At 35.9% G+C, this 16,195-nt stretch overlaps 3 protein-coding genes and 1 pseudogene across 3 annotated transcripts; 1 reads left to right on the top strand and 3 right to left on the bottom strand.

Moving 5' to 3' along the window:
- The first annotated feature begins 522 nt into the window (after nucleotides 1-522).
- LOC137714242 (GEM-like protein 2) lies at nucleotides 523-14,585 on the top strand (annotated as a pseudogene).
- LOC137714821 (uncharacterized) lies at nucleotides 3,906-4,475 on the bottom strand. The gene has a single exon (XM_068453951.1). It carries the CDS (start codon nucleotides 4,473-4,475, stop codon nucleotides 3,906-3,908), a length of 570 nt encoding a protein of 189 aa, XP_068310052.1.
- LOC137714823 (uncharacterized) lies at nucleotides 6,381-6,950 on the bottom strand. The gene has a single exon (XM_068453954.1). The coding sequence runs from the start codon at nucleotides 6,948-6,950 to the stop codon at nucleotides 6,381-6,383; it is 570 nt and encodes a 189-aa protein (XP_068310055.1).
- LOC137714818 (uncharacterized) lies at nucleotides 10,914-11,483 on the bottom strand. Its single transcript, XM_068453949.1, has one exon. It carries the CDS (start codon nucleotides 11,481-11,483, stop codon nucleotides 10,914-10,916), a length of 570 nt encoding a protein of 189 aa, XP_068310050.1.
- Nucleotides 14,586-16,195: the final 1,610 nt, after the last annotated feature.

The raw sequence follows: 16,195 nt of genomic DNA, 5'->3' as shown, positions 1-16,195 counted from the left end.
ATGCTAAAGTGATTATAAATTATTTGTTTGGTTTAAGCAATGGATGAATTGAGATCATATTATAAACAACTCAAGGAGGGGGTATGGGTCTAAATTTAGGAGCGCATATGGTAAAGAAACCCATGTCTTTTGACGTGTTTAGTTTTCTGGCCCCTTAGTTTTTGTTTTCTCTCTTACGTACTAACTAATAACACATTGGATGCAAACCACAAAACCTATTCTAGTTTAATTAACCAACTCATCCTTTCTAGAAACTCCAACATATCCAAAAGTGATGCATGCTTATCAAAAGTAATTTTTTTTTAATTCCATTGCAATGATTAATTTGGCCATTTCATTTGTTTTTTGACAAATTCATTTACATCCATATTTACTTATCAATATATATGATGTTAGAAGAATCTAAAAAATTTAAATTGATAGTGTTAGTGGAGTATCTTTTAGCCCATTTCGTCGTGTTCAGTTAGCAATTTGGGAGGCTCGAGCGCTATTAAGCACGGTTGCGATAGGCGTCCTAGGGGCATGGGGACATGGATCCCTAACCCGGAAGTCCAGCGCCTTGTTCGACCTCCGAAAAGTTTATCCAACCTAAGGGTTGTGGGTTATAACATTCAAACCTGGGCTTTGCGTTGTTCGAAGGAATAATCACAAGGGTGATTCGGAAATCAGCAGAGGGAGTGTAATCAAGACATTTTGTGTTTGATTTCCAGAAATATTTCGTTCACACCAATGTTTTAAACATCGCTAGACCATTATCGAGCGGCCATTAGGGTCCTAACTGTTGGCCTAGGCTTTTTTTTAAATATCTTTATTAGATTTATTATATGACATATAAATAGGTGCATATTTATACTTAAAATAAATAAATAAACTATACTTGTAATGGAGAAACTTAAAATGCAAAAAATAAATGTAAATAAATTATAAAGTACTACAAATTATTGAAAACATCAAAGAACTATCGCAAAGAGAGACGAACACATCGCTTTGGATGCAAACCACCAAGCCTATTCTGGTTTAATTTGTTTTGAACTGAAACCAGCTTCTCCTTTCTAAAACATGACAAAAAGTGAAGCATGCTTAACAAGAGGATTTTATTTTATTTTATTACTTCGGAAGGATTAATTTAGGCCATTTCATTTGCTTTTTACAAATTCATCTACATTCCTGTGTTTACTTCTCGATAAAAATAATATATAGACTTCTGAAGAATCTCAACAAATTTATAACAAATTTAAGTGTGTCTATCATAAGCGAAAACGGAAAAGTATATATGAAACAATATTCAACAATATGCTTCACTAGACAAAAGTTGGCATATTATTTGTTGCTTTTAAGTGCGACGGCATCTGAATGTCTTCATAACCTTTTCCTAACCATTCATCGGCAATTCTTTTCTCTCTTTTTGTTGTTGTATACCGAGACAGACCCTTATCATAAGGATAGTCGTCCCTCTGAAACTCCAGGCATAGCCCAGGCAAACAATCCTTATGTCCATTATTCGCCTGTTCTGGTGACATCGAATTCTTCTACCAAGCGTTAGTGTTTTCGTTGTTCCCTTGTTTCTTTAAGCAGTTCTCTTAAGAATCAATCCTTCGATTATAATAATGATCATTAGTTAGCCTTAATTTAACTGATAAAGAAATTTCTTGTGGGAAACTTTTGTGCTCTAGTTTTATCCATGCTTACAAAAGTACCAAAATTTAAAATTTAGCGCTACTTGGCTTCTTACATGTTTTCAATTATAGTTTGATATATGCGAATAATTTTTTATTTTTTATTTTACGTCATTTCATTAAGTCTCACACAGATAATGTGGAGTAAAAAATAATCAAGAAAATTATGGAGGCGAGGTAAAAATAACAAAATTACACTTGAGCCACATCGGAACTTTCACGCGCAAGCAGTGGACAATCACGACTCAATTAAGGTAAAAAGTGATCAAAATAGGTATTTATTCAAAATCTATTTCATCCATCCTCATCAAATCCTCCCCACAAGGTAACCCTCAATTATTCATTCAAATTAGGATTAATTACCTAAATTAATTGATTAATTTCCTAATTAATTAATTAATTTTCTACTTCATTGCAAGATATTATTTTGACATAATATCTTTCAATTACACCCAAAAACCATCATAAGTGGCCGGACCCCTTTTCTCCAAATAGGGGCCGGCCACACCCCTATAAATAGCTCTCATTTCTCCCAAAAACCTAAGTTCATTATTCTCCAAATATTCTCTATACACTTTCACTCTCAAATTCTAACTTTGGCATCGGAGGTTCTTCGGCCAAAGTCCCCCCTCCAAATTCATCGTGGGCGTGTGAGGCTCTTGGCCTTGACCTAAGGTGTTGTAGGTTCATTTTCGTCCAAAAGAAGAAGGCGGAAATTTGCAGCCACCAATTGGTGCTTTCATTGAGAGTTTGATTCACACGCTCGAAGAAGACTCTCCCATTCAAGGTTTCTCATTTTTTGTTCATTCGTAGATTTTTCGTACGTTCTTATTCCTAGAATTTTTTCATATAAAAAATTCTTTGAATAAACGTAAAAGAAAAGTAGAATGACAAGAAATTTGGAAACCACAACGAACAAAAATTCCTACGTTCAAAGATCCGGATCAAGTGATGGAGATTGCCATGCAGCCCCACCACGACGATCCACAAGGCTCAACGTGGCGGCAAAAGGAGCAACTTTGCCACCAAGGAGCACCACCACTATGGCAGCCATGGGGACCACTATGGCAGCCATGGGGAACACCATGTCAGTAGGGAATGGGCCAGCTCCATGGTAGCAGACCTTGGCCTTATGCGTTGCCACTACAGCAGCCTAAACTCAGGACCAAGCCGAAGCCCAAGTGCTGGTAGCAGCAGCTCAAGTAGCCCAACAGACGGCCTAATCTGCAGCCCACGCTACAGGGCAACCGAGCCAAGCCCAGCGCGAGTTGGCCCAAATCGCTACCCAAGCAACGTAGATCCGAGTTGCGCTAACCATTCCCTAAGCCCAAATCTAATGCGTTCTTAGCTCCGCACCGCGACCAAGCGCCCCGCACATGGAACGTCCCACTTCCATGGCCCAACCCACTCTTGTGGCTCACTTGGCGATCCCGACCAATCCAAGATCAGTTCAACAATCCCGTTTCAGATTTCTGGACCGACGATTGAACCGGAAATAATGTGGTGGAACATGGTTTTTTCTTTGAATTGTTGAAATTCCCACCTGCCTCAACAAATTCTGTTTCTTTCTTGCACAGATAGAGATGGAGGTCGAGATTCCACAGCACCACGACAATTCAATGAGGGAGCCAACTTCGTCTCTGAACTCAAGTCTTCACTTTGACCCGTGTATCCTATCAACGGAAGGATGCTCGACGTGACCAAACTTTAGAACTCTTTCTTGACAATCGGCTTCTTTTGGTATGATTGTGTACCCAAAACTCATTGAAAACTGAAAGCAGTAGAAAAGTGGGGAAAAAGAAAATCCAAACCTCAAAACTCAAAAGTGTAATTGTATCAGTATCAATGTGACTCCATGTTGTGCGGTCATCGGAAATGCTATCATGGTTATATATGCACATTGCCATGCGTTTTTTTCTTCATCTATTCAAATTTGAATAATCAATAAAAGAATTATAGCTTGAAAGTTTCCACTGATGCTGTCAAGATTAAAATGCATATCAAATTGTGTTCTTAAGAATTCAACGTATAGTATATTTGGGTATGTGTGTAATATGGACAACTAAAGGAGCAACACAGAAGGATTCAATATTAAAACAACTTTTTGTTTTCTTACAGTAATTTTTCATTTTCTTTTCTTTTACAAATTACATATAGAGTAATCATATGTATATTATTTAGTATTCAAGTAATGCGAACTAAATTTAATACATTGTTCACGTATCTTTTCTATATATGGAATAACTGGGAAGTAATGAGGAATGCAACATCCCTATATAACATGGTCAAAAAGTTCGTCGAAGATACTAAATAGGGAAGTTCAATTTCGGTAGAGGTCAATGCTTTTCCGCAACGAACGATTTCATCTTGTACTTGTGTGAGTATTTGGGAGACCGATTTGTCATTATCTTTGATCCCTCCGATTGAGAAAGCAAAACCGTCTACTGCAAAATCATATGAATCTGCACATTGTTTTACTGCTCCGGAGCCCTTAACAATATCGTTGTTGGTGGTGTTGAGCGTATTGACAAAGAAAGCTTTGCTTTGTTGTGCATTTGTTAGTGCTAATTTAAGAATGGCTGTGTCAAGATCTTTCAAATTAGATGCTGATCGAGTTGGAATATCTTTCCAAAGAGATTTTACGCATTTCTTGTAGTTGTAGCCGAATTGGTCTTGGGTTTGCTTGCAAACACTTCTAACTAATGAAGATGCTCTTGCATTTGCAAATGGTGTTGGAGACGATGAGAGACATAAGAGCAATGATGCAATGAAGGTTACATATCCGATTGAGGAATCCATTTCTCAAGGTGTATGTTTCTTAAATTGATGAAGTGATTACAAATATTTGTTTGATTTATGGAATGGATGAACGGAGATCATATTTATAAACAATTCAAGGAGCGGGTATGGGTCTAAATTTAGGAGTGCAGAAGGTAAAGAAACCCATTTCTTTTGACGTGTTTAGTTTTCTGGTTCTTTAGTTTTTGTTTTTTCTTTAATGTACTAACTGATAACACACTGGATGCAAACCACCTAACCTAGTCTAGTTTAATAAACCAACTCCTCATTTCTAGAAACTCCAACATAACCACAAGTGATGCATGCTTATCAAAAGGATTTTTTCATTACATCGCAAGGATTAATTTAAGTCATTTCATTTGTTTTTTTTTTTACAAATTCATTTACATCCTTATTTACTTATCAATATATATGATGTTAGAAGAATCTAAAAATTTCAAATTGATAGTATTAGAGGAGTTTCTTTTAGCCCATTTCGTCTTGTTCGGTTACCAGCTTAGGAGGATCGAGCCCTATTAAGGGAGGTTACGATAGGCAGCCTATAAGCGTGGGGACGTGGACCCCTAACCTGGAAGTCCAGCGCCTCATCCGGCCTCCGAAAAGTTTATGGAAGCTAAGGGTTGTGGATTATAACATCCAAACCGGGGCTTTACATCATTTGAAGGAATAATCAAAAGGGCATTCGGAAAATCAGCTGAGGGAGCATAATCAAGAAATTTTGTGTTTGATTTCCAAACATATTCCGTTCACACCAATGTTTTACATATCATTAGGTCGTTATCGAGCGGTGGGTAAGGTTCTAACTAGTGGCCTAAGGTTTTTTTATCTTAATTAAATTTATTATATGACATACAAATAAGTGCATATATATATATTTAAAAAAAAAGTAAAAATTATAATTGTAATGGGGAAACTTAAAGTGAAAAATATTAATATAAATAAATTATATAAAGTACTACAATTTATTGAAAACATCAAAGAACTAAAATTGCATCAATAGCCTTTATCCCATGCATACATAATAAAAAGGAACATAATCCCATCGTTGATGTTTTATCCATAGCACATTTATCAAATCCATCCAATATAACCTCCGACTGATGCATTCCACGTGGCCAACATAAAAAAGCATATACCATTTGTACTTATATGATAATCATCCCATCCTGCATGCTTCATTATTTGATGCCGTGCATATCCCCATATTCCATCATCATTCAAACCGGATTTAAAGTAATATTAGGTTCAAATAATTTAATATATTACTAAGAGATAATATCATGATTAAAATGACAATATTATTTCTCAATAATAATTAAAAATCATTTCAACCACTTTGTCGTTCAACGGTCTAAAATCCTGCTCATTCAATGAACTCAATTACTCAGATCGATAGTGTAAAATTGGATCCAAACAATACCTAGAACTCATTGAAAACTGAAAGCAGTAGAAAGTGGAGAAAAAGAAAATCCAAACCTCAAAACTCAAAAGTGTAATTGTATCAGTATCAATGTGACTCCATGTTGTGCGGTCATTTGAAATGCTATTATGGTTATATTTGCACATTGCCGTGCATTCTTTTCATCATCATTTCAAATTTGAATAATCAACAAAGAATTATAGTTTGAAAGTTTCCACTGATGTTGTCAAGATTAAAGATGCATAGCAAATTGTGTTCTTAATTAAGAATTCAACGTGTAGTATATCTGGGTATACGTGTAGTATATGTGGACAACCAAAATAACATCATAGAAAGATTCAATATTAAAACAGTTTTTTGTTTTCTTACAGTAATTTTTCATTCTTTTCTTTTCTTTTACAAATTAAACATACATTAATTATATGTATATTATTTAGTATTTAAGTAATGCGTACTGAATTTAATACATTGTTCACTTATCTTTTCTAGATAGGGAATAACTGGGAAGTAATGAGGAATGTAACATCCCTATATAACATGGTCAAAAAGTTTGTCGAAGATACTAAATAAGGAAGTTCAATTTCGGTAGAGGTCAATGCCTTTTCGCAACGAACAATTTCGTCTTGTACTTGTGTGAGTATTTGGGAGACCGATTTGTCATTATCTTTGATCCCTCCCACTGAGAAAGCGAAACCGTCTACTGCAAAATCATATGAATCTGCACATTGTTTTACTGCTCCGGAGACCTTAACAATATTGTTGCCGGTGCTGTTGAGTGCATTGACAAAGAAAGCTTTGCTTTGTTGTGCATTTGTTAGTGCTAATTTAAGAATGGATATGTCGAGATCTTTGAGATTAGATGCTGATCGAGTTGGAATATCTTTCCAAAGAGATTTTATGCATTGCTTGTAGTTGTAGCCAAATTGGTCTTGGGTTTGCTGGCAAACACTTCTAATTAATGGAGACGCTCGTGCATTTGCAAATGGTGTTGGAAACGATGAGAGACATAAGAGCAAGGATGCAATGAAAGTTGCATATCCGATTGAGGACTCCATTGCTCAAGGTGTATGTTTCTAAAATTGATGCTAAAGTGATTATAAATTATTCGTTTGGTTTAAGCAATGGATGAATGGAGATCATATTATAAACAACTCAAGGAGGGGGTATGGGTCTAAATTTAGGAGTGCAGAAGGTAAGGAAACCCATGTCTTTTGACGTGTTTAGTTTTCTGGTCCTTTAGTTTTTTTTTTTTCTTTTCTCTTACGTGCTAGCTAATAACGCATTGGATGCAAACCACCGACCTATTCTAGTTTAATTAACCAACTCATCCTTTCTAGAAACTCCAACATATCCAAAAGTAATGCATGCTTATGAAAAGTTTTTTTTTTATTCCATTGCAATGATTAATTTAGCCATTTCATTTGTTTTTTGACAAATTCTTCTACATCCATATTTACTTATCAATATATATGATGTTAGAAAAATCTAAAATGTTCAAATTGATAGTGTTAGAGGAGTATCTTGTAGCCCATTTCGTCGTGTTTAGTTAGCAATTTGGGAGGCTCAAGCAATATTAAGCACGGTTGTTATAGGTGGCCTAGGGGCATAGGGACATGGATCCCTGACCCAGAAGTCCAGCGCCTTGTTCGACCTCCGAAAAGTTTATCCAACCTAAGGGTTGTGGGTTATAACATTCAAACCTGGGCTTTGCGCCATTCGAAGGAATAATCACAAGGGTGATTCGGAAATCAGCCAAAGGAGTATAATCAAGACATTGTTTGATTTCCAGAAATATTTCGTTCACACCAATGCTTTAAACATCACTAGACCATTATCGAGCAGCCGTTAGGGTCCTAACTGTTGGCCTAGTTTTTTTTTTATTTTTTTTTTTTATTTTTTTAAATATCTTTATTAGATTTATTATATGACATATAAATAAGTGCATATTTATACTTAAAATAAATAAATAAACTATACTTGTAATGGAGAAACTTAAATTGCAAAAAATAAATGTAAATAAATTATAAAGTACCACAAATTATTGAAAACATCAAAGAACTATCACAAAGAGAGACGAACACATCGCTTTGGATGCAAACCACCAAACCTATTCTAGTTTAATTTGTTTTAAACTGAAAGCAGCTTCTCCTTTCTAGAACATGACAAAAAGTGAAGCATGCTTAACAAAAGGATTTTATTTTATTTTATTACTTCAGAAGGATTAATTTAGGCCATTTCATTTGCTTTTTACAAATTCATCTACATTCATATTTACTTCTCGATAAAAATAATATATAGACTTCTGAAGAATATCAACAAATTTATATTTGCTGTAACAAATTTAAGTGTGTCTATCATAAGCGAAAACGGAAAAGTATATACGAAACAATATCCAACAATATGCTTTACTAGACAAAAGTTGGCATAGCATATTATTTATTGCTTTTAAGTGCGACGGCATCTGAAGGTCTTCAAAACCTTTTCCTAACCATTCATCGGCATTTCTTTTCTCTCTTTTTGTTGTTGTATACCGAGACAGACCCTTATCATAAGGATAGTCGTCCCTCTGAAACTCCAGGCACAGCCCAGGCAAACAATCCTTATGTCCATTATTCGCCTGTTCTGGTGACATTGAATTCTTCTACCATGTGTTAGTGTTTTCGTTGTTCCCTTGTTTCTTTACGCAGTTCTCTTAAGAATCAATCCTTCGATTATAATAATGATCATTAGTTAGCCTTAATTTAACTGATAAAGAAATTTCTTGTGGGAAACTTTTGTGCTCTAGTTTTCTCCATGCTTATAAAAGTACCAAAATTTAAATTTTAGCGCTATTTGACTTCTTACATGTAAAAACCTTTTCAATTATAGTTTGATATATGCGAATAATTTTTTATTTTTTATTTTACGTCATTTCATTAAGTCTCACACAGATAATGTGGAGTAAAAAATAATCAAGAAAATTATGGAGACGACACGTGTGCTTTGGGGTGAAAATAACAAAATTACCCTCGAGCTACACCGGAACTTTCACACGCAAGCAGCAGACAATCACGACTCAACTAAGGTAAAAAGTGATCAAAATAGGTATTTAACCAAAATCTATTTCATCCATCCTCATCAAATCATCCCCACAAGGTAACCCTCAAATATTCATTCAAATTAGGATTAATTACCTAAATTAATTGATTAATTTTCTAATTAATTAATTTTCTAATTGATTGCAAGATATTATTTTGACATAATATCTTTCAATTACACCCAAAAACCACCATAAGTGGCTGGACCCCTTTTCTCCAAATAGGGGCCGGCCACACCCCTATAAATAGCTCCCATTTCTCCCAAAAACCTAAGTTCATTATTCTCCAAAAATTCTCCATACACTTTCTCTCTCAAATTCTAACTTTGGCATCGGAGGTTCTTCGGCTAAAGCCCCCCCCCCCCCAAAAAATATCGTGGGCGTGTGAGGCTCTTGGCCTTGAACTAAGGTGTTGCGGGTTCATTTTCGTCCAAAAGAAGAAGGCAGAAATTTGCAACCACAAATTGGTGCTTTCATTGAGAGTTTGATTCACACGCTCGAAGAAGACTCTCGCATTCAAGGTTGCTCATTTTTTGTTCATTCGTAGATTTTTCGTACGTTCTTATTCCTAGAATTTTTTCATATAAAAAATTCTTTGAATAAACGTAAAAGAAAAGTACAATGACAAGAAATTTGGAAACCACAATGAACGAAAATTCCTCCGTTCAAAGATCTGGATCAAGTGATGGAGATTGCCATGCAACCCCACCACGACGATCCACAAGGCTCAACGTGGCGGCAAAAGGAGCAACTTTGCCACCAAGGAGCACCACCACTACGGCAGCCACGGGGACCACTGTGGCAGTAGGGAATGGGCTAGCTCCATGGTAGCAGACCATGGCCTTATGTGTTGCCACTACAGTAGCCCAAACCCAGGACCAAGCCCAGGCCCAAGCGTTGGCTGCAGTTGTGCAAGTAGCCCAACGGGTGGCCTAATCTGCAGCCCACGCTACAGGGCAGCCAAGCCAAGCCCAGCACGAGCAGGCCTAAACCACTACCCAAGCAGCGTAGGCACGAGCTTCGTTGCCCATTCCCTAAGCCCAAATCTAATGCGCTCTCGGATCCGCATCGCGCCCACGCGCTCCGCACATGGCACGTCCCACTTCCGTGGCCCAACCCACTCTTGTGGGTCACTTGGCGATCCCAATCGGTCTAAGATTGGTTCAACAATCCTGATTCAGATTTCTGGACCAACGATTGAACCGGGAATAATGTGGTGGAACATGGTTTTTTCTTTGAATTGTTGAAATTCCCACCTGCCTCAACAAATTCTGTTTCTTTCTTGCACGGATAGAAATGGAGGTCAAGATTCCACAACACCACGACAATTCAATGAGGGAGCCAACTTCGTCTTTGAACTCAAGTCTTCACTTTGACCCGTGTATCCTATCAACGGAAGGGTGCTCGACGTGACCAAACCTTAGAACTCTTTCTTGACAATTGGCTTTTTTTGGTATGATTGTGTACCCAAAACTCATTGAAAACTGAAAGCAGTAGAAAAGTGGAGGAAAAGAAAATCCAAACCTCAAAACTCAAAAGTGTAATTGTATCAGTATCAATGTGACTCCATGTTGTGAGGTCATCGGAAATGCTATCATGGTTATATATGAACATTGCCACGCGTTTTTTTCTTCATCTATTCAAATTTGAATAATCAATAAAAGAATTATAGCTTGAAAGTTTCGACTGATGTTGTCAAGATTAAAATGCATAGCAAATTGTGTTCTTAAGAATTCTACATATAGTATATTTGGGTATGTGTGTAATATGGACAACCAAACGACCAACACAGAAGGATTCAACATTAAAACAACTTTTTGTTTTCTTACAGTAATTTTTCATTTTCTTTTCTTTTACAAATTAAATATAGAGTAATCATATGTATATTATTTAGGATTCAAGTAATGCGTACTAAATTTAATACATTGTTCACGTATCTTTTCTAGATATGGAATAACTGGGAAGTAATGAGGAATGCAACATCCCTATATAACATTGTCAAAAAGTTCGTTGAAGATACTAAATAGGGAAGTTCAATTTCGGTGGAGGTCAATGCTTTTCCGCAACGAACAATTTCATCTTGTACTTGTGTGAGTATTTGGGAGACCGATTTGTCATTATCTTTGATCCCTCCCATTGAGAAAGCGAAACCGTCTACTGCAAAATCATATGAATCTGCACATTGTTTTACTGCTCCGGAACCCTTAACAATATTGTTGTCGGTGGTGTTGAGCGCATTGACAAAGAAAGCTTTGCTTTGTTGTGCATTTGTTAGTGCTAATTTAAGAATGGCTGTGTCAAGATCTTTCAGATTAGATGCTGATCGAGTTGGAATATCTTTCCAAAGAGATTTTATGCATTGCTTGTAGTTGTAGCCGAATTGGTCTTGGGTTTGCTTGCAAACACTTCTAATTAATGAAGACGCTCTTGCATTTGCAAATGGTGTTGGAGATGATGAGAGACATAAGAGAAATGATGCAATGAAAGTTGCATATCCAATTGATGAGTCCATTTCTCAAGGTGTATGTTTCTTAAATTGATGAAATGATTACAAATATTTGTTTGATTTATGGAATGGATGAACGGAGATCATATTTATAAACAACTCAAGGAGTGGGTATGGGTCTAAATTTAGGAGTGCAAATGGTAAAGAAACCCATTTCTTTTGACGTGTTTGGTTTTCTGGTCCTTTAGTTTTTGTTTTTTCTTTAACGCACTAACTAATAACACACTGGATGCAAACCACCTAACCTGTTCTAGTTTAATTAACCAACTCCTCATTTCTAGAAATTCCAACATAACGGAAAGTGATGCATACTTATCAAAAGGATTTTTTCGTTACATCGCAATGATTCATTCAAGTCATTTCATTTGTTTTTTTACAGATTCATTTACAATCATATTTACATATCAATATATATGATGTTAGAAGAATCTAAAAAATTCAAATTGATAGTATTAGAGGAGTTTCTTTTAGCCCATTTCGTCGTGTTCGGTTACCAGCTTAGGAGGATCGAGCCCTATTAAGCGAGGTTACGATAGGTGGCCTATAAGCGTGGGGACATGGACCCCTAACCTGGAAGTCCAGCGCCTCATCCGGCCTTCGGAAAGTTGATGGAACCTAAGGGTTGTGGATTATAACATCCAAACCTTGGCTTTACACCATTCGAAGGAATAATCAAAAGGGCATTCTGAAAATCAGCTGAGGGAGCATAATTAAGAAATTTTGTGTTTGATTTCTAGACATATTCCGTTCACACCAATGTTTTAAATATCATTAGGTCGTTATCGAGCGGTGGGTAAGATTCTAACTAGTGGCCTAAGGTTTTTTTTATCTTAATTAAATTTATTATATGACATACAAATAAGTACATATACACACACATATATATATATATAAGTAAAAATTATAATTGTAATGGGGAAACTTAAAATGAAAAATATTAATATAAATAACTTATATAAAGTACTACAATTTATTGAAAACATCAAAGAACTATGGCAAAGAGAGAGACCACATCGCATTTTTGGTTTCCTTTTTCTGTTTAGGAAAGGGTGTGTCAAGACTCAAAGTTAATTAATAAAACAAAACAAACACTTATTCTGCCTAGACCCACATAGATGCCATACTTGATTTTCTAATCGTTTAGTAATTAATCATGGTGCTAGCTAGCTATCTAAACTACTTTTTAGAACATCGATGCACTCTACTTTCACCATCTATCCTTAGCCTATCTTCATTGATCTTCAGATCACATATTTTTCATCAATCTATATAATTAAAAATAAAATTAAAAACTTAAAACGAATTGGTTATCAAACTAGCTCTTAAGTTTTAATTTTGTACCAAAATGTAGCTCGCTTATAGAAACCTAATGTATTCCACTATCGGAGTCGAAGCCCATATTGAAAGTTATCAATTTGTTTTTGCTACAACGGATGTGATCGATATTAAGGTTTTATTAGTCTCTAAAAGTGGAATACGACTTGCTGGAATGCACCCACCAGTTTTTCAATGGTGGAAAGTACTACCCTTCGCTTCTAGGAAGTCAGCATATTGGCACCGGACCTTGAGTTGGAAGTGGTGTGGTGGTGTACGGTCCTTATTTATTTTACGTCATTTCATTAAGTCTCACGCAGATAATGTGTAAAAAATAATCAAAAAAATTATGAAGGTGACATGTGTATTTTTGGATGAAAATAACAAAATTACCTTCGAGCTACACTGGAACTTTCACGCGCAAACAGCGAACAATCACGATTCAATTAATGTCAAAAGTGATCAAAATAGGTATTTATTCAAAATCTATTCTTCCGCCCTCATCAAATCCTCCCCACAAGGTAACCCTCAATTATTCATTCAAATTAGGATTAATTTCCTAATTAATTAATTTTCTAATTGATTGCAAGATATTATTTTGACATAATATCTTACAATTACATCCAAAAATCACCATAAGTGGCCGGACCCCTTTTCTCCAAATAGGGGCCGGCCACACCCCTATAAATAGCTTCCATTTTTCCCAAAAACCTAAGTTCATTCTTCAAAAATTCTCTAAATACTTTCTCTCTCAAATTCTAACTTTGGCATTGGAGGTTCTTCGGCCAAAGCCCCCCCCTTCATCGTGGGCGCGTAAGGCTCTTGGCCTTGACCTAAGGTGTTAATTGTTTTGCAAGTGCATTTCCGTCCAAGAAGAAGAAGGCGGAAATTTGCAACCACAGATAAGTTCGGATGATGGTTTTTATTTTTAATTTTTATTACTTTCTGCTGCTGGTCCGATGGCTAATATGGTTGAGGCATTGTGCCAATGCGGTAAAAGGGTTGAAGTTGCCACCAGAAGAGCAAAAGGCCAAGGCGGACAATGTCTGGAACCACCGTGAGTTTCTCTCTAAATGAATTCCTATGTTAATTTCTCCCTTGCTATAAAGTTAAATAGAAGAAAAATGCCAATTTGTTTTGTTTTCTTTCTTGGTAGAGCCTACAGAAACTTTGAATTGATTGATCTTAATCGATCTTCATTTCGTATATCATACGAGTAGCCTATGTCAAACAAATTATGGAATTTTCTCATGACAGTGAGAACGTGCCCGAGTTTCACAGAAGCAATGATGGCAAGGCTAAATACCGGAACAAAGGTGCTTACTGCCGGAGGAGAAGAAAAAGTGTTTCAGCAGACATTTGAAAGAATGACAGGAGAAAAGCTCTTACATTCATATGCTTGCTATCTATCAACTTCTCATAGACCTGTGATTGGGATGCTGTACAGCTCCGATAAACGAATAGTCTTCTGCAGCGATTTCTCTTACTATTTGTGCCCAGGAAATCCAACTCTCATGCATTACAAGGTAGATATTCTAGTGGACATAAAATTCGAATTCTTAAGTTTTTCATTCGTCTAACAAGTTAGTTAATCTCACGTAGGTGGTGGTGCCGCTTGATCAGTTAAGAACAGTAAATCCTTCAGCAAACAGATGGAACCCTTCAGAAAAATATATACGGATTGTCACAACCTATGACAAGGCCCTCAGGAATCTAAACTTAAGGAACGGCTATGATGCACGGATACTTCTTTTTGGTCCCCGTATCCCGTATCTGATACTTGATCGGATATGATACTTGCCCGATACTCTTGGATACTACTCGTTCAACACGTATTCTGGTTGATAGACACGAATTTGACATGATGGATATGTGTATCCTATACACGTATCCGGCTTTTAGGATACATTTACACTTTCAAAAAAGGTAATGAGGAGGAGAAAATTAATAGGAGACATCAATAATTGAAAGTTGTTGTTGAATACAAAGAGCTTCTATCTAATTAAAACCATGAATACAACTCTCACACTTCTACTGTATAAAGAGGATTAGATTTCAAACTTTTCTTCTCTAACAATTCAAATGTACTTGAATTTGAATGATAAATTATGTTTTAAAATGTATATTTTTGTTGCTATATACATTTTTATTTTCCGTATTCATAACATATCATATCTTAATTTTTAAAGATTTTTTGTATCGTTGTGTCGTATTGTATCGTATCACCATATCCGTATCCATGCCTCATAGAGGAACGGTTATTTGGTATCCATCTTGGATCCAATTTTGTTATTTATGAAACTAATGAGTATTAAGTAGTTTAGCAATATTAGTTGGATCCAAAAGGATGCTAACTCGAGTTATTTCAAACAGATTGCAGTGTAAAATTTTAACACCCCCGTTAAAGTTTTATGCACACTTTCCCATAATCTGGTTTTTGCTCATCTGCTTTTTCTACTACTTTTTATGAGAACCTAACGTTCCTAAAGTTAGTTGAAGCTTTATACATAAGACACAGAAGAACAAGGATCTTTAATCAACTCTCTAGCAAGTATCATATTCATTTGGGAAGCATTAATGTATTGGGAAAATATTTCCGCACACGCTTTCTCCTTCTGCAATCCTTGTTTATTTATGATCCCTTGATTCTTCTTTCATTTATTTAATCCAAAGATCAGAAATACAAAGGCATATGTAAGGCGATAAAAGATGCGTGTATAAATCACTTTCCTTAATTTTTACATCAACAGCCCTTGAAAACAAGCAGAGGAAAACCCCATATAACACAATTCTGTATATGGCTTCCATTTTATTTCGAATCAGCCAAACATTTTTTGATGCAGCACAAGCATAGAAGGATTACAAATGTAAATCTTGTAGAACAAAAGTTTGTGGAATCCACTAGAGATTGGGATAAAACCGAAAGGTTGTCTTGATTATTTCTAAATTCATGCATTAATTACAATGGGAGCCAAATGGCTTAAATAGACTTAAAAACAGCCTCGGAAAGGCTCAAGGGTTTTGGGAATAAGAACAACATTAATCATACTTAAATCGAAAGATCCGATTTTTATTACATAATTTAAAATGTAGTTTTGGAAGCCCAAACAACGCTAAAATCCATCATACAGTGAGTTTAAACTAGGACACCGCGCTCTTTTCAACAAGATATCATGGACCCAAAACGAAGCACATACGCCTAATCTGTAAATTACTGCTGCGCCCTTTTGTATTCCTTAGGTCTATTTTGTTCGGCCATTTGTTATACATTAGTTTTACTCTCAGCTAGCAATTCAGTTGTTTGATTTATAACAGAATGAACGGCAATAATAAAAGGGTCTTATAAAAAATGCACTAAAGAACTGAAAGAACACACACTTCAAATTTAACACCATCAAGATTTG

Source organism: Pyrus communis, chromosome 14, assembly GCF_963583255.1.
Source record: "Pyrus communis chromosome 14, drPyrComm1.1, whole genome shotgun sequence".
In the NCBI taxonomy this organism is placed as follows: Eukaryota; Viridiplantae; Streptophyta; class Magnoliopsida; order Rosales; family Rosaceae; genus Pyrus; species Pyrus communis.
The sequence above is the reverse complement of the archived record's forward strand: the minus strand, read 5'-3'. Positions and strand labels throughout refer to the sequence as shown.